Raw genomic sequence first — 25,000 nt, 5'->3', positions numbered from 1 at the left:
TAGCTAGTTCAGTTCAATCCCAGACTCATCACCAGCTGCTGCCAGTGTATTGAACACATTGTGAAACATTGTGTGGCTGAGAAAATGCTCCTCCAACCCTGACAGGAAGTTTAGCTTTGAAACTGCTCTCACCTGCGATGTGCACAGTTGTATTCTGTTCAGTTTGATGGCAGATCCCCTCCTGTGTGACGACGCAGTAGTAGATGCCACTCTGCTTCACATTGATTTCCCAAATCTTGTCAAATCGTCCTTCTTTCCATTCAGACTTTGTCTCCACAGCATCTTTGATGGGTTTTCGAGTGCTGTCCTGCCACTCCATGGTGGGTTCTGGAAAAGCGCCTTTAACCTCACACTTAAGGTTTGTCATGCTGACTGTGTCATGACTATGAATGACTGGTTTGGGGCATGCACCTGTGAATGACAGACAAGTAATTATTATATTTATGAAGACATAAATGTTATTTTATAAAGTTTCATCACAACAGACAAACAGAGTGAAACACAAACCCTGCACAGCTTCAACTGTTGATTATTATTGATGATTATTGTTGATTATTAATGCATCAGTGGACTTTTTCTGACATATCAGACTTATTCAGTGCACAGAAGGACACACAACCCATGCTGAGCTTCAGTTGATGTGGAACCTAATGACAAATAGTCGCTCCTCAGCTGTGGTGTAGTGAAGGAAAAGTATAAGAGTGTAGGATGTGCTATGACTTTACACCTGATGGGGGTTAATGAGAGTTCAAACTGTGTGATAGCAGCTACTTGAACTTTAGACAGTGAAACAAAATCTTGTCCAAACTAATATTGTTGTTTTACAATAACCACTTACTGATGTACATTAGAAAGAACACAATAAACTGGAGGTAACATCTACTGCTACTGTTTTCATTACTGTGGCTGTATTAATGATAAGATAATGATTTTTAGTTCAACAAACATTTCTCTAGAAAGTTCTCCAGTCTGTCCTGTTCTGGTTCCAACCGGTTCCTCACGGACAAAACAGACAAAACAGTCATCGAGTGTTTAGAGACCACGTGACGTCACTCACCGTTAATCTTTTCCTCCGTCCGATCTTTTAAGATGCAACCTGAAAGACAGAAACAAGAGACACCAGGTCACCGCAGGCCTCACAAATCAAACACCTGCCACTCAGGTAAGAAAGAGGATGAAGGATGAATGGGGGGAATTGCTTGTATAGCGCCATCCAGTGGTTAAAAAGAAAATAACACCTCACTAAGTCTGTCTATTAATGCTTCCTTCTGTCCAATAATGACTTAAAAGAGTCCTAGTAGTATTTTAACTGCACTGTATGAGGTGTGAAGTGCCTGACTGGACTACCAGTGACTATAAACACACTTTGTGCTTCAGTAATTGAATTTTTTGAAAGGTTTTCCCCATAAAAAGAGGAACAAAGTTCATCCGGATGCAGTTAAAACAGAAGTATGTTCACACAAAGTTGACTGGCCTGAATGCTGCATATCACAGCTTCATCTAAAATAACAACAATGTTGTGTGTGTGTGTGTGTGTTTGATGAAGACACTCACCAACAGTCAGAGAAATGCGAGATTTTGTAGTTTTCTTTCCATTTTCGTCGATATAAAGACACTCATAATTTCCTGTGTCCTTCACCAGTGCCTTGTGGATGACGATGGAGGCGTTGCCTGATTTCAGATCTTCATCAAAGAGTTTGACTCGTCCTTCAAACTGTGGATCTTGGTCTCCTTTGCCTTGTCCGTAAACATCGCCGCCATCGTCTGGATCATAAAAGAACACCTCCTTGGTGCCGTTCACCTTCCAGTCAAACTGCACTCTGATGTCAGAGCCCACGGAGCAGCTCAGAAGCACTTCACTGCTTTCGTTCGTCTTAATGGAGATGACAGGAACATCTAAACGGGTTAGAAAAACTGGGTGTTTAGAAACAGAATAAAAAAGAAGCCAAAAGTGAGATGGAGTGAATGGAGAAGACCCAGAGAGCAGCGACAGGTCCTCAGGGTCTCTGCCTCACAGTCACCGAGTCCAGGAAACTGAACTTTTTCTTTCATTTATTCAAGATGTGATTTAATCATTTCACAAATAAACAATTTCTTATTTCATGGAAATATTTTATTACCTTAAATATTATTGACGACCAACCTCAAGGGGGCGCCAAATAGTTGGTTCTAAACAATCTGATAAGAATAAATTCAGCGGGGTTTTCTCACAAAGATAAAAAAAATAAATGAATGAATACAATCAGATGTTAAAAACTGTGAGAAGAAATCTTCTCCAATTACAGTGACCTCTAGTTAGGCCACGCCCTCGTTCATAGCACAACTCTGACCATGAGTGAGGACCTCCCAGGAGGAACGACTGTCATTCTCAACATTATTGAAACCGGTTTGTGTTTCAAATCAACACAATTATTGTGTGTGTGTGTGTGTGTGTGTGTGTGTGTGTGTGTGTGTGTGTGTGTGTGTGTGTTTGTGTGTTGTCTTTGTTTGGATTGTTTTCCTGCTCTGGAATCTGGAATTTTGTGTTTGTTTCCATTAAAACAATCTGAATTTAAAATTGTGTAAAATATACAAGTCTACATTTTTTATGCACGAGACAAAAGTGATGCTGAATTATTTCCATATTTTCACCTCCCTTGATTCGACCAGAAGTGACACTGCTGACCGGAAGTGGGCCAGTCGGACCAGCACAAGCAAGCTGTGATTTTCTGCTGCAGTAAAAATAAAGTTATCTTAGAGGAGACCCTAAATAATTCAATCAGTCTGCAGTGATTCCTTCACTTCCGGTCTTAAATGTGATGTTTACAAAACGGTGAATTTATCTCCATCCTGCCTATCAGGAAAAACAGGATGTGGCGCAAGACTCCGCACCGCTGGCACGAGGCCATGCGGCTGATCAATCATTAAATCGGTCGCGCGCGCACACGTAGCCGGTGGTGACGCAGCATGTTCAGCCTCCTGGCGGCTGGAATAACGGCTCGGACTTCATTTAAAGAAAAAAAAAAAGTCCTGACGTCATCAATGATCGATCGATCGATCGATCGGTTTGATTGACAGCCAGACAAAGCCAATCAAATGAGATCATCTCACCGTCTCCAGAGGCCGCCGCGAGGCAGCTGAGCAGCAGACAGACGCCCCCCAGCGACAGCAGCGCCATGACCAGTAGGACCAGTGGTACCAGTGGACCAGTGGGACCAGTGGATGCAGTGGAGCCTGAGCTCAGCTTCTTCCCACAGCAGCAGCAGCAGAACTTCCGGTGATCAGTGTCTCCTGCCAGATGGACTCCGGGTGTCTGCCCGCTTTACAGGAAGTGCGTTGCTTTTATACGATCGGGGCACCTGCACGTCAGTGACGTCACATCCATGCCAACCGTTTAATCCCCTCCCCCCCTCCCCATCCAGCCCCGCCCCACCAGAGAGAAACGAAACCTGAAAGAAAAAAACAACAACAAACTGTTGTTTTGACTCGAACAGTGAAACTGAACACAACCAGTTTGTCACGCAGGAATTGACACGTCCACCACGATAAGAGCCGTTTAGAGAGAGAGAGAGAGAGAGAGAGAGAGAGAGAGAGAGAGAGAGAGAAAGAGAGACAGAGACAGAGAGAGAGAGGGAGAGAGGGGGGGGGGAAAGAGAGAGAGAGAGAGAGAGAGAGAGAGAGAGAGAGGGTGAGAGAGAGAAACAGAGAGAGAAACAGAGAGAGAGAGAGAGAGACAGAGAGAGAGAGAGAGAGAGAGAGAGAGAGGGTGAGAGAGAGAAACAGAGAGAGAAACAGAGAGAGAGACATAGACAGAGAGGGAGAGAGGGAGAGGGAGAGAGTGAGAGACAGAGAGAGAGATATATAGAGAGAGGGAGAGATAGAGAGAGGGGGGGGGAGACTTTGTCTTTGTCACGTTCAAGGACAAAGAGTTACACACAACCAACAGTGGAGCTCGTGGAGTCCAGATTCCAATCAGCCAATCAGCTGCCTCCATCCTCCATCCCTCCATCCTCCATCCTCCATCCTCCATCCCTCCATCCTCCATCCTCCATCCCTCCATCCCTCATCCACGAACCTCAGCATTCTTCCGTCCAGATGTTCTCTGTCCAAGCACTCAGTCTGGATTCATGAACACGAGAGGAAAACTACAACAACTACAACATGAACAACTACAACTACAACAACTACAGATGTGATGTGGAAACAGGAAGTGCAAACATTAGAAAACAAAACATGAAAAGTTATTGCCATGAAAAAGTCAGTTGTTGTTGATGATGATTGTGTGTGTGTGTGTATGTATGTGTGTGTGTGTGTGTGTGTGTGTGTGTGTGTGTGTGTGTGTGTGTGTGTGTGTGTTTTAAATGAGCCAAATCAGCTTTTAAATCAGATTTGAATCCAGTTTATATCAGTTGGTCTCATCTGAAGTCAACGAAAACATTTTGACTGAAACACCAGCGGTGAGGAATAACTGGTCCCAGCAGGTTTATGGTATGTCAACAACAGCACACACACACACACACACACACACACACACACACACACACACACACACACACACACACACACACACATCTCTGGACTTTTTTCCTGTTTGTTTGTTGTAGTTTTGTGGGTCTGCCACTGCACCCAGTGCCTCTGTGTTCATGCAGTGCACAAAGTCTCAACAACAACAACAACAACAACAACAACAACAGTCCACAGGCGTCGCAACCTGCCACTCAGCCAGACTGCAGCAGTCACTTCCTGTTTGTCGGCAGGAAGTGAAGCTTGTCAGCAGCAGCTTCCTGAGTGCCGGGAGAGAGAGTGAGGCGTCAACACAACCTCAACACTTGTACAAAATGACAAACACACAATTAGAGATGATGCTGAGCTGCTGAGGGGATCCCAGGTTCTACTGAGAAGGTTCTACGAGGTTCCACTGAGCAGGTTCTGCTGGTGGCACCAGACTATGGATGGGTCCTCCAGGGCACTTGAGTGCTGCTGCTTTGACTGTGAAGGTGCTGCAGGAAGCCACCTCACTGTCTACCTTCTCCTGAAGGGGCTTCCACTCCAGAACAGTTCAAGTTCAACAGATGACTTCAGCACAGCGTCAGTGAGTCAGTGCAGAAACTGGGGGCCCTAAAGATGACATGTGGTGAGATGTTGTAAGGCAATGAGGACAGCAGGGGGCGCCATGCCACAGGGAATTAGCCCACCAAGCAGACAAGAAGGTCAGGAAGACACAGGAGGTGTGATTGACTCTGGTCTGGTTCAGTACCAGCAAAGATCACCTGGTTGGGTCTGTAGATAAACCAGGTGGAACATGAGTTACTGACTGGTTACATGAGTTACTGACTGCTTTACATGAGTTACTGACTGCTTACTGGGGTTACATTAGTTACTGGCTGGTTACATGAGTTACTGACTGGTTACTGGGGTTACATTAGTTACTGACTGGTTACATGAGTTACATGAGTTATTGACTGCTTACATGAGTTACTGACTGGTTACAAGAGTTACTGACTGCTTACATGAGTTACTGACTGCTTACATTAGTTACTGACTGGTTACATGAGTTACTGGCTGGTTACATGAGTTACTGACTGCTTACATGAGTTACATGAGTTACTGACTGGTTACTGGGGTTACTGACTGGTTACATGAGTTTCTGACTGGTTACATGAGTTACTGACTGGTTACATGAGTTACTGACTGGTTACTGGGGTTACATTAGCAACCTGTCGCTGACCGGCACCTTTCCCACTTGAACCTCTCATTGGCTCGATGTTGACAGTCAGAATGTGTGAATGATAACCCAAAACACCCAGGTGGTTCTGGATGGTTCTGGATGGTTCTGATGGTTCTATGAGCTAAACCCGTTGGTGGTGCTTCAAAGACTCTGATTTGTTTGCAACTTTGCTTCATTTTCCATTGACATTCCAGCAACATGTTTCCTCCATGACATCTCAGGATAGATTGTTTCCTCCTATGAGGTGGCTCACCACAACACTCCATCCATCTGCTGCTGCTCCGCTACCCGCCTCTGACACACTGGAGAACCCACTGGCCCAGCAGTCAAACAGTTGGACCACCCTGTGATAGACTGGAAAATAAAGGTCACACGTTTTGATAAAGAACCTGCGCGCATGCACACACACACACACACACACACACACACACACACACACAGACACACACACACACACACACACAGACACACACACACACACAGCCACTGAGCAAACACACACACTTGACCTCTCTTTGGTTCGGTCACATCAATTTATTTGGCCCTTTAGTTCGGTCAGGTAGAGAGCAGTCATGTGAGTCTCCCACAGTGTGTGTGTGTGTGTGTGTGTGTGTGTGTGTGAGTGTGTGTGTGTTAGTGTTGGCCTTGGACATATTTCACAGCTGTTTCCAGTGGGCGGAGCCAGCGAGGGAGGCTGTCATTGACATTCCAGTGGTCCAGTGAGACACTGCAGAAGAAGCAGCAGCAGCAGCAGATCTTTGACTTCCTGGTTGGTGGAACTGGAGTGAGAGGTGGAGTGAGAGGTGGAGTAAGAGGGGGGGTGAGAGGTGGAGTGAGAGAGGGAGTGAGAGGTGGAGTGAGAGAGGGAGTGAGAGGGGGAGTGAGAGGTGGAATGAGAGAGGGAGTGTGAGGGGGAGTGAGAGGTGTAGTGTGAGGGGGAGTTAGAGGTGGAGTAAGAGGTGGAGTGAGAGGGGGAGTGAGAGGTGGAGTGAGAGAGGGAGTGAGAGGGGGAGTGAGAGGTGGAGTGAGAGAGGGAGTGAGAGGTGTAGTGTGAGGGGGAGTTAGAGGTGGAGTAAGAGGTGGAGTGAGAGGTGGAGTGAGAGGGGGAGTAAGAGGTGGAGTGAGAGGGGGGTGAGAGGTGGAGTGAGAGAGGGAGTGAAAGGTGGAGTGAGAGAGGGAGTGAGAGGTGGAGTGAGTGGTGTAGTGTGAGGGGGAGTTAGAGGTGGAGTAAGAGGGGGAGTGAGAGGTGGAGTGAGAGAGGGAGTGAGAGGTGGAGTGAGAGGTGGAGCGAGAGAGGGAGTGAGAGAGGGAGTGTGAGGGGGAGTGAGAGGTGTAGTGTGAGGGGGAGTTAGAGGTGGAGTAAGAGGTGGAGTGAGAGGTGGAGTGAGAGGGGGAGTGAGAGGTGGAGTGAGAGAGGGAGTGAGAGGGGGAGTGAGAGGTGGAGTGAGAGAGGGAGTGTGAGGGGGAGTGAGAGGTGTAGTGTGAGGGGGAGTTAGAGGTGGAGTAAGAGGTGGAGTGAGAGGTGGAGTGAGAGGGGGAGTAAGAGGGGGGTGAGAGGTGGAGTAAGAGGTGGAGTGAGAGGTGGAGTGAGACAGGGAGTGAGAGGTGGAGTGAGAGGGGGAGTGAGAGAGGGAGTGAGAGAGGGAGTTAGAGGTGGAGTGAGAGGGGGGGTGAGGGGTGGAGTGAGAGAGGGAGTGAAAGGTGGAGTGAGAGGGGGAGTGAGAGGTGGAGTGAGAGAGGGAGTGAGAGGTGGAGTGAGTGGGGGAGTGAGAGGGGGAGTGAGAGAGGGAGTGAGAGGGGGAATGAGAGATGGAGTGAGAGGGGGAGTGAGTGGAGTGAGAGGTGGAGTGAGAGGGGGAGTGAGAGAGGTAGTGAAAGGTGAAGTGAGAGGTGGAGTGAGTGGGAGAGTGAGAGGTGGAGTGAGAGGTGGAGTGAGTGGGGGAGTGAGAGGTGGAGTGAGAGGGGGAGTTAGAGGTGGAGTGAGTGGGGGAGTGAGAGGTGGAGTGAGAGGGGGAGTGAGAGGTGGAGTGTCAGAGCGAGTGAGAGGTGGAGTGAGAGGGGGAGTGAGAGGTGGAGTGAGAGGTGGAGTGAGTGGAGTGTCACCCAGATGATATATATATCATAAGATATGACTTAATTGGTTTATTGTTGTTATTTTATTTTTAAATGTATTATCAGCCTGTGGAAGAAGGTCGCTATTGAAATTTATCATTAATCAGGGGGCTGAAATTAAAATGTGATTTTTTATCTTCTTCTGCCGCATTATCCAGGGTTGGGTCGCGGGGGCAGCGGCCTCAGCAGAGATGCCCAGACCTCCCTGGCCCCGGTCACCTCCTCCAGCTCAACCCCAAGGCGTTCCCAGGCCAGCCGGGAGACATAGTCCCTCCAGCGTGTCCTGGGTCTTCCCCGAGGCCTTCTCCCGGTGGGACATGCCCAGAACACCTGCCCAGGGAGGCGTCCAGGGGGCATCCGGAACAGATGCCCGAGCCACCTCAGCTGGCCCTTTTCGATGCGATCTTCTATACCCGCCTATTCCTATTCAGGGTCCTGGGGGTCTGCTGGGGCCTCTCCCAGCTGTCTTAGGGTGAAGGCAGGGTGACAACCTGGACAAGTGGCCAGTGCATCGCAGGGCCTCATAGAGACAAACAACCATTCACACTCACATGCAAACCTACGGACAATTTAGAGCGTTCAATTGACCTCACAAGCATGTGTTTGGACTGTGGGAGGAAGCTGGAGAACCCGGAGAGAACCCAGCAGACACAGGGAGAACATGCAAACTCCACACAGAAAGGTCCCAGGTCCAGGCCCCGGAATCGAACCCACGACATTCTTGCTGTGAGGCTGCAGCACTAACCACTGCGCCACCGTGTTGCCAGGGGTTGCACGACCTATCAATAAAACACACACAAACCTCCTCAGTTCCTCTGGAATCCTTTCAGCAGGAATTGGTCCAGAGGGTTGGAGGACCAACAGCTGCTCCTGGGCTCACTCAAAAAGTCCAAAAAACAAAACAAAAAGTAGCGCTAAAGTTACCAAAGTGTGACCCCTGGCTGCTTGGTTCCATGGGCGTCTGGCAAAGTTGGAAAAGAGACGAGAAAAAGGAAAACTGAAACTGAATAAAAAGTGAATTTTAACGCATCCAGCCAGCCAATCAGAGTGAAGGAGACGACAATCTACACAGTAGCTCCTGCAACCTGCAACACAAAGCTGCAATGAAACTTTACTAGCACTGCTTTCCAGGAGGTGTGACCACACTGTGAGCCAATCAACACACGACTCAGAGTTCTGAAGTTTTATTAAAATCTTTGCAACAATCTGTGAAAAGCTGCTTTCAGAAATACAAAAGTTAATGCAGTAAAAACAAAAACAAGAATCATGTTGACGTTGATCAGGTGACCTCAGTGACGGAGCTCATGACCAATCAGAGGGAATCAGTGATGACCAGCAGTGGAGGAACCATCAACCAATCAGAAGATCCAGATTTTACAGCGTAAACAAAAGATCAGTGGTAAAATAATAAAAGCACCACAGCAGAGAAACAATGATGATGAGTTTCATTGATCATGGAGTCAATATCAGTGCTATGATGTTAAAAAAATGACTTCCCTCTGCTGATTAATATTCCACTGACAGAGCAGCTCATCACTCTGAGGAGCATCGCAGAGAGGAACAGCAATAATACAATTATCATCATCATCATCATCATCATCATCACCTTCATCAGTGCAACAAATTCAAACACACTCATTTTTCATGTTCATGCTAGACTTCAGGGGAGAGTCTACATCATTGGGTTGTCAGCTTCCCCTGCTGGAAGAACAGAGAACTGCGTTCAGTCACAGAAGTCAATCAGAGACACATCGTCTGAGTGGATGAGACGCTGTTTTCTGTTGGGTTTGAGTATTTGAGCTGGTTACCATGTGGAGACTTTGGTGTCTTCCTCTCCTTGGGATTCTTGTACACATTAAAACTGACAAGACCAAAAACACACACAAAAAAGGAGAGCACTGAGACCACTGAGACCAATGGTGACAACACCGGAGGACCCTGGAAGAGAAGCAGAAGTGGAGATCAAGGGTCAGACTGTGACTGCAGATCAGAACCATCAGAACCTGAACATCTCAGCTGAAGAACTGAAGGTGTTGTGTTGCTGCTCAGACTGCACTGAGCTGAATGGGATGTGAGATCTGATCAGAGTCCAGAATCTCTCACCTGGGTCAGTGAGAGTCTGAGGGTGTCAGCAGAGTGAAGGATGGAGAGGAAGCAGGTGACTCAACAGGAAGTGACTTCCTGTGTTCTCACTGTGCAGTCACAACAGCAGCGCAGTGATGGATTTATAAATACTCCTGAAATCATCTCAGGACCTAAGAAGATCTTCAATCAGACTCCACAGATCAATACACACTGACAGTCTGACTGAGCTGATCAGATATTGATGAGTGCTGCAGAGGTTTTACTTCCTGTCAGCTTTGACCTCACCCTTCATCATCAGTGAAATGTTTCCACTCAGACTGGATGACAGGAGGAGCTTCCTCTAGACATGATGAAGGAACCAGGCTGAGCTTTTCATCTGACCTCTGACCTAGCTTGTTGTTGTTGTTCCCTCAGCAGTCATCACCTGGTTGTCCAACCTTAAGGAAACACTTTTCTAGTCTTCTGGGTGTTTCCAGGTTCTCAGGACTGAGCATGCTCTGTTCCTGCCCTGGTCAGCTGTGACATCACAGTGGTGACATCACAGCAGTGACATCACCTCTGAAGGCTTCAGCCAATCCAGCACCAGAAGAGGCAAACTGATGCAGCTTCATGTCCAGGAGCTTCAGGTTCCAGTCCTGGTTCCAGTCCTGGGTCCAGTCATTTAGTTCTGGTGCAACGTTGCACCACTAGATGGTCCCTGACCTGCACCTGGTGTCACGTGGCCCCGCCCCCTGCTGATCCTGAACTGAGCTCCACCAACTGTGGACCAACTCCAACATCTAACAGTCTTAAGGTGGTCACATGTCTGCTGTTTGCTTGTCCAGACTGAACTACCCACAATCCTTTTCACCAGGCCGATGTTCTAATGGTTTCACAGGAGGAAGCAGAGAAAGACCTGCTGACCTGAGAAGAACCACTGACACCTTCAGCTCTGAGTTTCAGCATCTCCACCTGGTTCCCTCCCAGTCACCTGGTTCCCTCCGAGTCACCTGGTTCCCTCCCAGCCACCTGGTTCCTTCCTAGTCACCTGGTTCCCTCCTAGTCACCTGGTTCCCTCCCAGCCACCTGGTTCCCTTCTAGCCACCTGGTTCCCTCCTAGTCACCTGGTTCCCTCCCAGCCACCTGGTTCCCTCCCAGTCAGCAGTCTGCTGCTGGGACTGGAGTCTCCCTGTGGAACCAGAACACTTCCTGTCTGTCTGTCTGTGCTGGTGTCCATCCTGCTGCACCATGGTGAGAACCTGCACTGCCTTCAGCTTTGGTCTGATGACGTCACCTTTGTAGCCAGTTCAGTTCAGTCCCAGACTCATCACCAGCTGCTGCCAGTGTATTGAACACATTGTGAAACATTGTGTGGCTGAGAAAATGCTTCTCCAACCCTGACAGGAAGTTTAGCTTTGAAACTGCTCTCACCTGGGATGTGCACAGCTGTTTTCCCTTCAATTTGATGGCAAATCTCCTCCTGTGTGACGACGCAGTAGTAGATGCCACTCTGGGTCACATTGATTTCCCAAATCTTGTCAAATCGTCCGTCTTCTTTCTGTTGAGACTTTATCTCCACAGCATCTTTGATGGGTTTTCGAGCGCTGTTCTGCCACTCGATGGTGGGTTCTGGAAAAGCACCTTCAATCTCACACTTAAGGTTTGACATGTCAACATGGATGTATGGTTTGGGGCATGCACCTGTGAATGACAGACAAGTAATTATTATATTTATGAAGACATAAATGTTATTTTATGAAGTTTCATCACAACAGACAAACAGAGTGAAACACAAACCCTGCACAGCTTCAACTGTTGATTATTATTGATGATTATTGTTGATTATTAATGCATCAGTGGACTTTTTCTGACATATCAGACTTATTCAGTGCACAGAAGGACACACAACCCATGCTGAGCTTCAGTTGATGTGGAACCTAATGACAAATAGTCGCTCCTCAGCTGTGGTGTAGTGAAGGAAAAGTATAAGAGTGTAGGATGTGCTATGACTTTACACCTGATGGGGGTTAATGAGAGTTCAAACTGTGTGATAGCAGCTACTTGAACTTTAGACAGTGGAACAAAATCTTGTCCAAACTAATATTGTTGTTTTACAATAACCACTTACTGATGTACATTAGAAAGAACACAATAAACTGGAGGTAACATCTACTGCTACTGTTTTCATTACTGTGGCTGTATTAATGATAAGATAATGATTTTTAGTTCAACAAACATTTCTCTAGAAAGTTCTCCAGTCTGTCCTGTTCTGGTTCCAACCGGTTCCTCACGGACAAAACAGACAAAACAGTCATCGAGTGTTTAGAGACCACGTGACGTCACTCACCGTTAATCTTTTCCTCCGTCCGATCTTTTAACGTTTTAAAAACTGGAGGATGCGCGCGACCCGGCGTCGCTGGGTGAGCGTGACGTCACCACCAAAGCGCTCGTTCCCGGGCGGACGGCGGCAGTCAGTGGAGTCATATCAGCGCCAGGTTGAAAGCGCAGACGAGCCGTTATCAGCTCGTTTAAACGGCATGATTGTCGGATTTACGACAGTTAAACAGCTGCACTTTAACTTTACGACCGCCGTCGACGGACGCGCTACTAGCTAGCACGTCGGCCCGCGAGGAAAGTGACTTTACGGCGCGGGAAACAAACAGTCAAGGACGGAAAGTGTCCGGATGGAAACGGCGATTTCCACCTGTGATGACGTCACCAGCTTTAGCTCAGTGGACACAAACACTGGCCAGAATAAAAGCCGTTTTGTGTATTTTATTTACTTTTAGTGCCACATGTAGAGCTTTCGATAGAACTTTATTTAACGCAATTAAAAGTGACAGCGAAGAATCTGACCAATGATGTTCGACATCTCTGCGATCCGTGAGCCCCTAGAAACAAGACAAGCCAATCAGCGTCCACCTGCGAGCCCACCTCGGCAACCCGCCGGACTTCGAACTCCGTCAGCCAATCACAGAGGGCTACCATGATATCACGACCGCGAGTTGTTCGTCAAAGTCTGATATGATCCAATGACAGCGCAGCGGCGTCAAACCACGGGGGTTAGTAGCCAATGACACGAGCCGCCCGACCGCGAACGAAGGAGAACTTTCTAGAACTTTCTCCGCCTGAGAGACTTTGACAACCGGACAAAAGTGTTCCATCGCGGAGAACCCACCGGTATGAATGACATTAAAACACTGAAATGTTTACTTTTTAAACCGGGTTAAATATTTATTGTCTTTTAAAAGCCAATTCCAACAAAAACAATGCATTTTTCGATCTTTAAAAGCGATTTATTGCCATTTTTTAGCCCCTCTGAGAAACTTTACTGGATATCTGTGGACACCTGCTGGACGTCAACTGAACTGCACTTTCTTAAATTTCTCACACACACTTTGGTGCGTCGAGCTATAATTAAGCAAGAACGTTGTTGACACGTTGGCAAACAATTTCAGCAAGTTGCATCCTGATGACCCATTAATAAGGTGAACTTTATTTCCCCTGAAAATAAATTGAATAAAATAACACAAATAAACAAGGTTTTAATTTTCCTATTTTAAATGATTTAAATCTTTATAAATTGGACATCCCCAAAAACTATCATCACACTGTGACAACCCCTGAGTGTCTGCTGTGTTCTGATGTGAGGGACAGCTGTTGCTTCCAAGGCATTTGTTGTACTACACAGTTAAAAATGAAGCCAAACTAACACGCAGTGGCATGGACTATTGGAAGGAACTGTAAGAGGTTAAGATGCAACCTGAAAGACAGAAACAAGAGACACCAGGTCACCACCGGTCTCACAAATCAAACACCTGACACTCAGGTAAGAAAGAGGATGAAGGATGAATGGGGGGAATTGCTTGTATAGCGCCATCCAGTGGTTAAAAAGAAAATAACACCTAGCTAAGTCTGTCTATTAATGCGTCTTTCTGTCCAATAATGACTTAAAAGAGTCCTAGTAGTATTTTAACTGCACTGTATGAGGTGTGAAGTGCCTGACTGGGCTACCAGTGACTATAAACACACTTTGTGCTTCAGTAATTGAATTTTTTGAAAGGTTTTCCCTATAAAAAGAGGTACAAAGTTCATCCGGATGCAGTTAAAACAGAAGTATGTTCACACAAAGTTGACTGGCCTGAATGCTGCATATCACAGCTTCATCTAAAATAACAACAATGTGTGTGTGTGTGTGTGTGTGTGTTTGATGAAGACACTCACCAACAGTCAGAGAAATGCGAGATTTTGTAGTTTTCTTTCCATTTCCGTGTATATAAAAACACTCATAATTTCCTGTGTCCTTCACCAGTGCCTTCTGGATGACGATGGAGGCGTTGCCTGATTTCAGACCTTCATCAAAGAGTTTGACTCGTCCTTTAAACTGTGGATCTTGGTCTCCTTTGCCTTGTCCGTAAACATTGCCGCCATCGTCTGGATCATAAAAGAACACCTCCTTGGTGTCGTTCACCTTCCAGTCAAACTTCTTCTCTCTGATGTCCAAGAAGCAGCTCAGAAGCACTTCACTGCTTTCGTTCGTCTTAATGGAGATGACAGGAACATCTAAACGGGTTAGAAAAACTGGGTGTTTAGAAACAGAATAAAAAAGAAGCCAAAAGTGAGATGGAGTGAATGGAGAAGACCCAGAGAGCAGCGACAGGTCCTCAGGGTCTCTGCCTCACAGTCACTGAGTCCAGGAAACTGAACTTTTTCTTTCATTTATTCAAGATGTGATTTAATCATTTGACAGATAAACAATTTCTTATTTCATGGAAATATTTAATTACCTTAAATATTATTGACGACCAACCTCAAGGGGGCGCCAAAGAGTTGGTTCTAAACAATCTGATAAGAATAAATTCAGCGGGGTTTTCTCACAGATAAAAAAAATAAATGAATGAATAAAATCAGATGTTAAAAACTGTGAGAAGAAATCTTCTCCAATGGCAGGGACCTCTAGTTAGGCCACGCCCTCGTTCATAGCACAACTCTGACCATGAGTGAGGACCTCGGCTGTCATTCTTAACATTATTGAAACCAGTTTGCGTTTCAGATCAACACAATTGGTGTGTGTGTGTGTGTGTGTGTGTGTGTGTGTGTGTGTGTGTTGTTTTTGTTTGGATTGTTTTCCTGCTCTGGAATCTGGAATTTTGTGTTTGTTTCCATTAAAACAATCTGAATTTAAAATTGTGTAAAATGTACAAGTCTACATTTTTTATGCACGAGACAAAAGTGATACACACACGTGATGAACGAAGTGTGGTTGTTGCTAACCGGAAGTGGGCCAGTCGGACCAGCACCAGCACACTGCTGTGATTTTCTGCTACAGTAAAAATAAAGTTATCTTAGAGGAGACCCTAAACAATTCAATCAGTCTGCAGTGATTCCTTCACTTCCGGTCTTAAATGTGATGTTTAGAAAACGGTGAACTTATCTCCATCCTGCCTATCAGGAAAAACAAGATGTGGCGCAAGACTCTGCACCGCTGGCACGAGGCCATGCGGCTGATCAATCATTAAATCGGTGGCGCGCGCTGGGCCCGTACCGGATGGTCGCGCGCGCACACGTAGGCGGTGGTGACGCAGCATGTTCAGCCTCCTGGCGGCTGGAATAACGGCTCGGACTTCATTTAAAGAAAAAAAAAAAAAAAGAAAAAAAGTCCTGACGTCATCAATGATCGATCGATCGATCGATCGGTTTGATTGACAGCCAGACAAAGCCAATCAAATGAGATCATCTCACCGTCTCCAGAGACCGCCGCGAGGCAGCTGAGCAGCAGACAGACGCCCCCCAGCGACAGCAGCGCCATGGCCAGTGGGACCAGTGGATGCAGTGGAGCCTGAGCTCAGCTTCTTCCCACAGCAGCAGCAGCAGCAGCAGAACTTCCGGTGATCAGTGTCTCCTGTCAGATGGACTCCGGGCGTCTGCCCGCTTTACAGGAAGTGCGTTGCTTTTATACGATCGGGGCACCTGCACCCTCCCCCCCTCCCACTTCCCATCCAGCCCCGCCCCGCCAGAGAGAAACGAAACCTGAAAGAAAAAAACAACAAACTGTTGTTTTGACTCGAACAGTGAAACTGAGCACAACCAGTTTGTCACGCAGGAACTGACACGTCCACGACGATAAGAGCCGTTTAGAGAGAGAGAGAGAGGGAGAGAGAGAGAGAGAGAGAGAGAGAGAGGGAGAGGAAGGGAGAGAGAGAGGGGGGGAGAGGAAGAGGAAGGGAGAGGGAGGGAGAGGGAGGGAGAGGAAGGGAGAGAGAGAGAGAGAGAGAGAGAGAGAGAGAGAGAGAGAGAGAGAGACTTTGTCACGTTCAAGGACAAAGAGTTACACACAACCAACAGTGGAGCTCATGGAGTCCAGATTCCAATCAGCCAATCAGCTGCCTCCATCCTCCATCCCTCCATCCTCCATCCACGATGTTGTAGTTTTGTGGGTCTGCCACTGCACCCAGTGCCTCTGTGTTCATGCAGTGCACAAAGTCTCAACAACAACAACAACAACAACAACAACAACAACAACAGTCCACAGGCGTCACAACCTGCCACTCAGCCAGACTGCAGCAGTCACTTCCTGTTTGTCGGCAGGAAGTGAAGCTTGTCAGCAGCAGCTTCCTGAGTGCCGGGAAATAGAGCGAGGCGTCAACACAACCTCAACACTTGTACAAAATGACAAACACACAATTAGAGATGATGCTGAGCTGCTGAGGGGATCCCAGGTTCTACTGAGAAGGTTCTATGAGGTTCCACTGAGCAGGTTCTGCTGGTGGCACCAGACTATGGATGGGTCCTCCAGGGCACTTGAGTGCTGCTGCTTTGACTGTGAAGGTGCTGCAGGAAGCCACCTCACTGTCTACCTTCTCCTGAAGGGGCTTCCACTCCAGAACAGTTCAAGTTCAACAGATGACTTCAGCACAGCGTCAGTGAGTCAGTGCAGAAACTGGGGGCCCTAAAGATGACATGTGGTGAGATGTTGTAAGGCAATGAGGACAGCAGGGGGCGCCATGCCACAGGGAATTAGCCCACCAAGCAGACAAGAAGGTCAGGAAGACACAGGAGGTGTGATTGCCTCTGGTCTGGTTCAGTACCAGCAAAGATCACCTGGTTGGGTCTGTAGATAAACCAGGTGGAACATGAGTTACTGACTGCTTACTGGGGTTACATTAGTTACTGATTGGTTACATGAGTTACTGACAGGTTACATGAGTTACTGACTGCTTACTGGGGTTACATTAGTTACTGACTGCTTACATGAGTTACTGACTGCTTACTGGGGTTACATGAGTTACTGACTGGTTACTGGGGTTACTGACTGCTTACATGAGTTACTGACTGCTTTACATGAGTTACTGGGTGGTTACTGGGGTTACATGAGTTACTGACTGCTTACTGGGGTTACATTAGTTACTGACTGGTTACATGAGTTACTGACTGATTACATTAGTTACTGACTGGTTACATGAGTTACTGGCTGCTTACATGAGTTACTGACTGCTTACTGGGGTTACTGGCTGGTTACTGGGGTTACATTAGTTACTGACTGGTTACATGAGTTACTGACTGGTTACTGGGGTTACATTAGCAACCTGTCGCTGACCGGCACCTTTCCCACTTGAACCTCTGATTGGCTGGACGTTGACAGTCAGAAGGTGTGAATGATGGAGCTCCTAGCGCTCTGCTAACAATCTAGAAGAAGAAAAGTGCTGCTTCAGCAACCGTTTTACCCCCCCTCCCACTTCCCATCCAGCCAACGCACGACAGCAGTTTGTCACGCAGGAACTGACACGTCCACCACGATAAGAGTCGTTTAGAGAGAGAGAGAGAGAGAGAGTGAGTGAGAGAGAGGGGGGGGGTGTGGGAGAGAGAGGGAGAGGAAGGGAGAGAGAGAGGGGGGGGAGAGAGGAAGGGAGAGAGAGAGAGGCTGGGGAGAGGGAGAGGAAGGGAGAGAGAGAGAGAGAGAGAGAGAGAGAGAGAGAGAGAGAGAGAGAGACTTTGTCACGTTCAAGGACAAAGAGTTACACACAACCATCAGTGGAGCTTGTGGAGTCCAGATTCCAATCAGCCAATCAGCTGCCTCCATCCTCCATCCCTCCATCCCTCCATCCTCCATCCTCCATCCCTCATCCACGAACCTCAGCATTCTTCCGTCCAGATGTTCTCTGTCCAAGCACTCAGTCTGAATTCATGAACACGAGAGGAAAACTACAACAACTACAACATGAACAACTACAGCAATTACAGATGTAATGTGGAAACAGGAAGTGCAAACATTAGAAAACAAAACATGAAAAGTTATTGCCATGAAAAATAAATCAGTCAGTTGTTGTTGATGATGATTGTGTGTGTGTGTGTGTGTGTGTGTATGTGTGTGTGTGTGTGTGTGTGTGTGTGTGTGTGTGTTTTAAATGAGCCAAATCAGCTTTTAAATCAGATTTGAATCCAGTTTGTATCAGTTGGTCTCATCTGAACCCAAAGAAAACATTTTGACTGAAACACCAGCGGTGAGGAATAACTGGTCCCAGCAGGTTTATGGTATGTCAATAAACAGCACACACACACACACACACACACACACATCTCTGGACTCTTTTTCCTGTTTGTTTGTTGTAGTTTTGTGGGTCTGCCACTGCACCCAGTGCCTCTGTGTTCATGCAGTGCACAAAGTCTCAACAACAACAACAACAACAACAACAACAACAACAACAGTCCACAGGCGTCACAACCTGCCACTCAGCCAGACTGCAGCAGTCACTTCCTGTTTGTCGGCAGGAAGTGAAGCTTGTCAGCAGCAGCTTCCTGAGTGCCGGGAGATAGAGCGAGGCGTCAACACAACCTCAACACTTGTACAAAATGACAAACACACAATTAGAGATGATGCTGAGCTGCTGAGGGGATCCCAGGTTCTACTGAGAAGGTTCTATGAGGTTCCACTGAGCAGGTTCTGCTGGTGGCACCAGACTATGGATGGGTCCTCCAGGGCACTTGAGTGCTGCTGCTTTGACTGTGAAGGTGCTGCAGGAAGCCACCTCACTGTCTACCTTCTCCTGAAGGGGCTTCCACTCCAGAACAGTTCAAGTTCAACAGATGACTTCAGCACAGCGTCAGTGAATCAGTGCAGAAACTGGGGGCCCTAAAGATGACATGTGGTGAGATGTTGTAAGGCAATGAGGACAGCAGGGGGCGCCATGCCACAGGGAATTAGCCCACCAAGCAGACAAGAAGGTCAGGAAGACACAGGAGGTGTGATTGACTCTGGTCTGGTTCAGTACCAGCAAAGATCACCTGGTTGGGTCTGTAGATAAACCAGGTGGAACATGAGTTACTGACTGCTTACTGGGGTTACATTAGTTACTGACAGGTTACATGAGTTACTGACTGCTTACTGGGGTTACATGAGTTACTGACTGGTTACTGGGGTTACATTAGTTACTGACTGCTTACATGAGTTACTGACTGGTTACTGGGGTTACATTAGTTACTGACTGCTTACATTAGTTACTGACTGGTTACTGGGGTTACATGAGTTACTGACTGCTTACATGAGTTACTGACTGGTTACTGGGGTTACATTAGTTACTGACTGCTTACATGAGTTACTGACTGCTTACATGAGTTACTGACTGGTTACTGGGGTTACATTAGTTACTGACATTAGCAACCGGTCACTGACCGGCACCTTTCCCACTTGAACCTCTCATTGGCTGGACGTTGACAGTCAGAAGGTGTGAATGATGGAGCTCCTAGCGCTCTGCTAACAATCCAGAAGAAGAAAAGTGCTGCTTCAGCAAAATAATGAAACAATGAGTGATGACAAATATCTTCTCCTCCTGTTCCACCACAAGACTGAAAGCACGACGTGAACATCAATTAAACCACACGGTAGATCAGCCGTGGGAAAACTACGGCCCGGGGGCCAAATGCGGCCCTTCGGCTGAACTTGAAGAAATGATTTTAATATTCAGTCAGTCATCAAACAGCTGCATCTCCTCCATGTCTGCAGTGTTTGCAGAGTCATTTCAATAAAGAGCTCAACACTTTGGTGGTTCTAGGAGGTTCTGGGTGGTTCTGGGTGGTTATAAGAGCTAAACACCCTGGTGGTTCTGGATGGTTCTGGATGGTTCTAAAAGCTAAACACCCTGGTGGTCCAGGGGTGGTTCTAGGAGGTTCTGGGTGGTTCTGGATGGTTCTAAGAGCTAAACACCCTGGTGGTTCTGGGTGGTCCTAAATGGTTCTGGGTGGCTCTGGATGGTCCTAAGAGCTAAACCCCTGGTGGGGCTTCAAAGACACTGGTTTGGATGCAACTTTGCTTTGCTTCATTTTCCATTGACATTCCAGCAACATGTTTCCTCCATGACATCCCATGATGCATTGTTTCCTCCTATGAGGAGGCTCACCACAACACTCCATCCATCTGCTGCTGCTCCGCTACCCCCCTCTGACACACTGGAGAACCCACTGGCCCAGCAGTCAAACAGTTGGACCACCCTGTGATAGACTGGAAAATAAAGGTCACACGTTTTGATAAAGAACCTGCGTGCATGCACACACACACACACACACGCACACACACAGACATGTACAGGCACACACACACACACACACACACACACACACACACACACACACACACACACACACAGCCGCTGAGCAAACACACACACTTGACCTCTCTTTGGTTCGGTCACATCAATTTATTTGGCCCTTTAGTTCGGTCAGGTAGAGAGCAGTCATGTGAGTCTCCCACAGTGTGTGTGTGTGTGTGTGAGTGTGTGTGTGTTAGTGTTGGCCTTGGACATATTTCACAGCTGTTTCCAGTGGGCGGAGTCAGCGAGGGAGGCTGTCATTGACATCCCAGTGGTCCAGTGAGACACTGCAGAAGAAGCAGCAGCAGATCTTTGACTTCCTGGTTGGTGGAACTGGAGTGAGAGGTGGAGTGAGACAGGGAGTGAGAGGTGGAGTAAGAGGGGTAGTGAGAGGTGGAGTGAGAGGCGGAATGAGTGGAGTGAGAGATGGAGTGAGATGTGGAGTGAGAGAAGGAGTGAGAGAGGGAGTGAGAGGTGGAGTGAGAGGTGGAGTGAGAGGGGGAGTTAGAGGGGGAGTGAGAGAGGGAGTGAGAGGTGGAGTGAGAGGTGGAGTGAGAGAGGGAGTGAGATGTGGAGTGAGAGAGGGAGTGAGAGGTGGAGTGAGAGGTGGAGTGAGTGGGGGAGTGAGAGAGGGAGTGAGAGGTGGAGTGAGAGGGGGAGTGAGAGAGGGAGTGAGAGGTGGAGTGAGTGGGAGAGTGAGAGGGGGAGTGAGAGAGGGAGTGAGAGGTGCAGTGAGAGGGGAGGGAGAGGTGCAGTGAGAGGGGGAGTGAGAAGTGGAGTGAGAGGGGGAGTGAGAGGTGGAGTGAGTGGGAGAGTGAGAGGGGGAGTGAGAGAGGGAGTGAGAGGTGGAGTGAGAGGTGGAGTGAGAGGGGGAGTGAGAGGTGGAGTGAGTGGTGGAGTGAGTGGAGTGTCACCCAGCTGCTGAGTGGTGCGGCTGGGTGAAGATGTTTTCTTTCTATCAACCAAAGAAAATGTGAAATGTGGAGAACAAATGGATTGATGCAGCAGTTTTCAGCCATAACTTCTGCTTCTTCTGTCTTTGAGGAAAGGAGAAATATTTGCCAACAGTTTTGAACCATTTTAGGGGGCAGGGAGTGACTCTGGGTGTCATCAACAGAGTGAAGCAAGGAAGCAGCTGGAGTCTTGTCTGTTATTACCGTGTTATTACAGTGTTGGCTGAGTCTCCACCTTCAGTCTCTGGATGAAAAATCTCCAGTCCGTCCAGTCCGAGACCAGACCCTGAAAAAGGGACCAGGACCAACCTGCAGTACTACAACACGACCACTACTGCTAGCCAAAGTATTCACACTTTGACCCCAAAGTGGAGGTCCTCTAAAATATCATCCACTTCAATATGCAGCTACACAACAGCAGAGTTGCGATAGCTTCACTTCAAGTGGCAACAACTACAATCAGAAGCCATGCCATGAGTTGAACACAATTTGAATATTTCAAGTGCATTTAAACTCAGAAGTTACCGGCAGTTTTCTCCAGTGTAAGCAGTAGAAAGTACAGATATTAGTGAGTAAATGTAGGGAGTCAAAGTTAAAGGTTTTCAGAAACACCTGGAAAATCTGCTCAAGTCAGGTAACAAAGTCTTTGTACTCGGTTCCTTCCCACCTCTGCTGGCAGCACTCAGTGAGCTGCAGTGAGATGTTGAAACTGAAGCTCCTCTCAGTGTTTGCAGTAAAAACACACGGCGGCCACAGACCACCGCGGCGACACTGCGGGGCTTTCAGGGGCCGTCGGAACCGCCGGCGCTCCGGCGTGTTGACACAGCACTTCTACACGTCGCCGGCCGGAGAGACAGCGGAGTGATTCTTCAGGAGGAGGAGGACTGAGGCAGGAACTCTTATATGTGTACATATATACAGAACATATATTTATATATATATACAGAATATATATATATATATATATATGTATGTCTTACATTCTTATATTATATACTACACTTTATATTATAAATTTCAATTCAATGCAATACAATCGTGCAACTAATTATAGTACATTGTTTATTATTTAGCAAATGGTATATTCTCCTACTTTACATTCCATTGGTTGCAATTAATTATATCATATTATAACATAGTATAATATATTATATTATATTGTACTTCATGTCGGGTTTTGCCACACCAACATTTCTCTGCAATGTAACATGTGACCAATAAAAATTTTTAAATCCCGAGCCAATCAGAAGCCAGGAGGGGCGGGGCTTCAAACAGACAAACAGGCAGCAAAAAAAAAAAATCCCGGAGTTGAGCGCCCCCAAGTGGACAGAATCAAACAGCACGTGTGCTGGAAAAGACAGTCTCGGTGTCAGGGGTCAGAGGTCACAGGAGGAGGCTGGGACCGGCCCACTGGACTTGCAGCAGCAGCAGCAGGAGCAGCAGCTCTCCACTGGTCGGAGGTCCCACCCTGCACACAGGCTCCTCCAGACAGGCCTCTGCTGACCCCCCCCTCTCTCCCCCACACCAAAGCCCCCCCCGCCCCCCAGTCCACTGTCAGCGCTGCCTCTCTTCTCTCACTCTGGGAACCTGGAGCCATGAGGATCCTGTTTCCCATCATCACCTTCTCTCCTGCGGCGCTAACGCTAATGCTAACACAGTCACATGGTGCTGGTTGTCATGAGCAGCAAACACTTTGAACAAAAATTCTCTCTATCCTGTTGCCTTCTGTTAGCTTCCAGGTGGCTAACCTTTAGCTCACCGCAGGCCTCATGTGGCACTGCAATGTTCCTCACTCCCAGGTTAGCTTAGCACGTTAGCCACAAGGCTGGAGGTTGCAAACACTTGTAAAAAAGGAGTTACTTTATAAAGAGCAAAACACATCAAACCTCACACACACACACACACACACACACACACACAATCAGGATTTTTGTGTTTTCATACACGTACTTGTCAGGACCTCACCAGCCAACCAGAGTCTATCCTGATTGGACGATTACATTTTGATCTTTGTCAATGAGTTTGAAGGAAACACAGATGCTGTGTGTGTGTGTGTGTGTGTGTGTGTGTGTGTGTGTGTGTGTGTGTGTGTGTGTGTGTGAGTGTGTGTGTGTGAGTGTTGCATTCCTGACGAGGATCTACGTGACGTCACATCACCACTAGGTGTCGTAGTGGTGATGTAGCGGCTCCATGAACGTTTTGTGTGTTTTTGTTGCTGTGTGTGTGTGTGTGCGTGTGTGTGTGTTGAGTCATGTGTGTTTAAATGACCTTTGACCTTCAGGGACTCTCACTGACCTTCGCATCCTCCTGCCAACCTGTGAGCTGGAATGCCGAGGGACCGCCGGGAGGACACGGACACACACACACACACACACACACACACACACACACACTCAGACACACACACACACACACACACACACACACACACACACACACACGTGGCTTGAAGAGCAGGAATGTCCATCTGTATTTGTTCTCGTCAGTCGCTGCTTCGCTGGTTGTTTACGGAGAGAAGAACTTTGTCTGGCCGAGAGACTCCACCCGCTGGATACACTAGCGGCTAGCAGTTAGCGCTAGCCGCTAACCTGCAACAAGTAATAAAAATTTATAAAAAAATAAAAAATAATTAAAAAATCAGCTCAGTGTAGCAGCATCATCGAGTGTCGGCAACTTGACGCTTCCCTTCTCCTGACAGGATCAGACAGGCTCACTGCTGCCCCCACCTGGTCTATCTTCGTCATTGCGGGGAAATGGAGAAGAATAGAATAGAATAGAATTAAGGCCTGTGCATCATTACAGCAACACCACAGTGCAAAAGAAGGAAAATTCTATGAATAAAAAATAAATCAAGAATAAACTCAGCGAGAAAAGGAGAAAAAAACAGCGTGGAGGAAGGAAGGAAGTTCTTGAGGCTCCTCGTCCTCCTCCTCCCCCTCCCCCCCTGGCCATGTCCTCCATGATAACCATCGGGGGGGGCTCCCAGCATGTCAACCGCCCCCCCCCCCCTCCCCCTCGGTTAGTCATCACGGTGATGAGCAGGTGATGATGCTCAGGTGGAGGTGGAGGTCTGTGGAAGGACAGTGGAGACCCTTCATCCCAAAGAGAGAACCCTGGGGGAGGCGGGGGAGGCGGGGGAGGGGGGGGGGTGACTCACTACCCTCTTACCCCCCACCAGCTGGACCTGTAGCGTGAAGATATCAGCCAACAAACAAAGAAGGTGTGTGTGTGATGTTGGAAGCTTCTCCTCCTGTCGGGGCCTCAGGGCCCCAATGGAGAACGGAGGTGAGCTCTCCTATAGAAGGTTTGGGAGGGGGGGTGGGGGTGGGGGCGGGGCGGGGGGAGGGGCAAGCCCGAAGAAAGGCCCCCTTTCATTTGGCTGCTGGTGTGGACGGAGGACGGGCGAGAGGCCCACGTGGATCTGGTCGCAGTTTGAAGTTTTTCTCTTCCACATGACAGAGATTAGCAGGAGACGTCTGGTGCTTCTCTCTCTCCGTCTCCTTCCTTCCTTCCTTCCTCCTCCTCCTCCTCCTCCTCCTCCTCTGCTTACACATGTTTGTGTTGCTGATGATGATGATGAT

The 25,000-nt window shown here is 47.8% G+C and overlaps 1 protein-coding gene and 1 long non-coding RNA gene across 10 annotated transcripts in view; both read right to left on the bottom strand.

The window, feature by feature from the left end:
- LOC142879775 (CD276 antigen homolog) overlaps positions 1 to 15,832 on the bottom strand; it is a 17,965-nt gene extending 2,133 nt beyond the window's left edge. For 2 of the 9 annotated variants that reach the window (XM_076013238.1, XM_076013239.1), the window contains exons 1-4: positions 15,626 to 15,830; positions 14,108 to 14,446; positions 11,315 to 11,584; positions 133 to 411 (exon numbers count right to left, since the gene is read on the bottom strand). In XM_076013238.1, the coding sequence (XP_075869353.1) occupies positions 133 to 411; positions 11,315 to 11,584; positions 14,108 to 14,446; positions 15,626 to 15,692 (955 nt within the window). In that variant the 5' untranslated portion in view covers positions 15,693 to 15,830. Of the gene's footprint in view, positions 1 to 132; positions 412 to 1,057; positions 1,097 to 1,554; positions 1,897 to 3,090; positions 3,297 to 8,987; positions 9,521 to 9,627; positions 9,758 to 11,314; positions 11,585 to 14,107; positions 14,447 to 15,625 lie in introns of those variants that run through there. The other 7 variants (XM_076013245.1, XM_076013247.1, XM_076013244.1 and 4 more) reach the window with 6 other exon arrangements.
- A 4,167-nt stretch (positions 15,833 to 19,999) lies between these two features.
- The window catches only part of LOC142879788 (uncharacterized), a 236,548-nt gene continuing 231,547 nt past the window's right edge, over positions 20,000 to 25,000 (bottom strand). Inside the window, exon 3 of the long non-coding RNA XR_012925348.1 lies at positions 20,000 to 20,134. This is a non-coding gene — a long non-coding RNA (uncharacterized LOC142879788). The remainder of the gene's footprint in view (positions 20,135 to 25,000) is intronic.

Source organism: Nelusetta ayraudi, unplaced genomic scaffold (assembly GCF_046127955.1).
Source record: "Nelusetta ayraudi isolate G7.1 ecotype Tasmania unplaced genomic scaffold, CSIRO-AGI_Nayr_v1 ptg000146l, whole genome shotgun sequence".
Classification (NCBI taxonomy): domain Eukaryota; kingdom Metazoa; phylum Chordata; class Actinopteri; order Tetraodontiformes; family Monacanthidae; genus Nelusetta; species Nelusetta ayraudi.
Note: the sequence above shows the minus strand (reverse complement) of the source record. Positions and strands in the feature narration are given on the sequence as shown.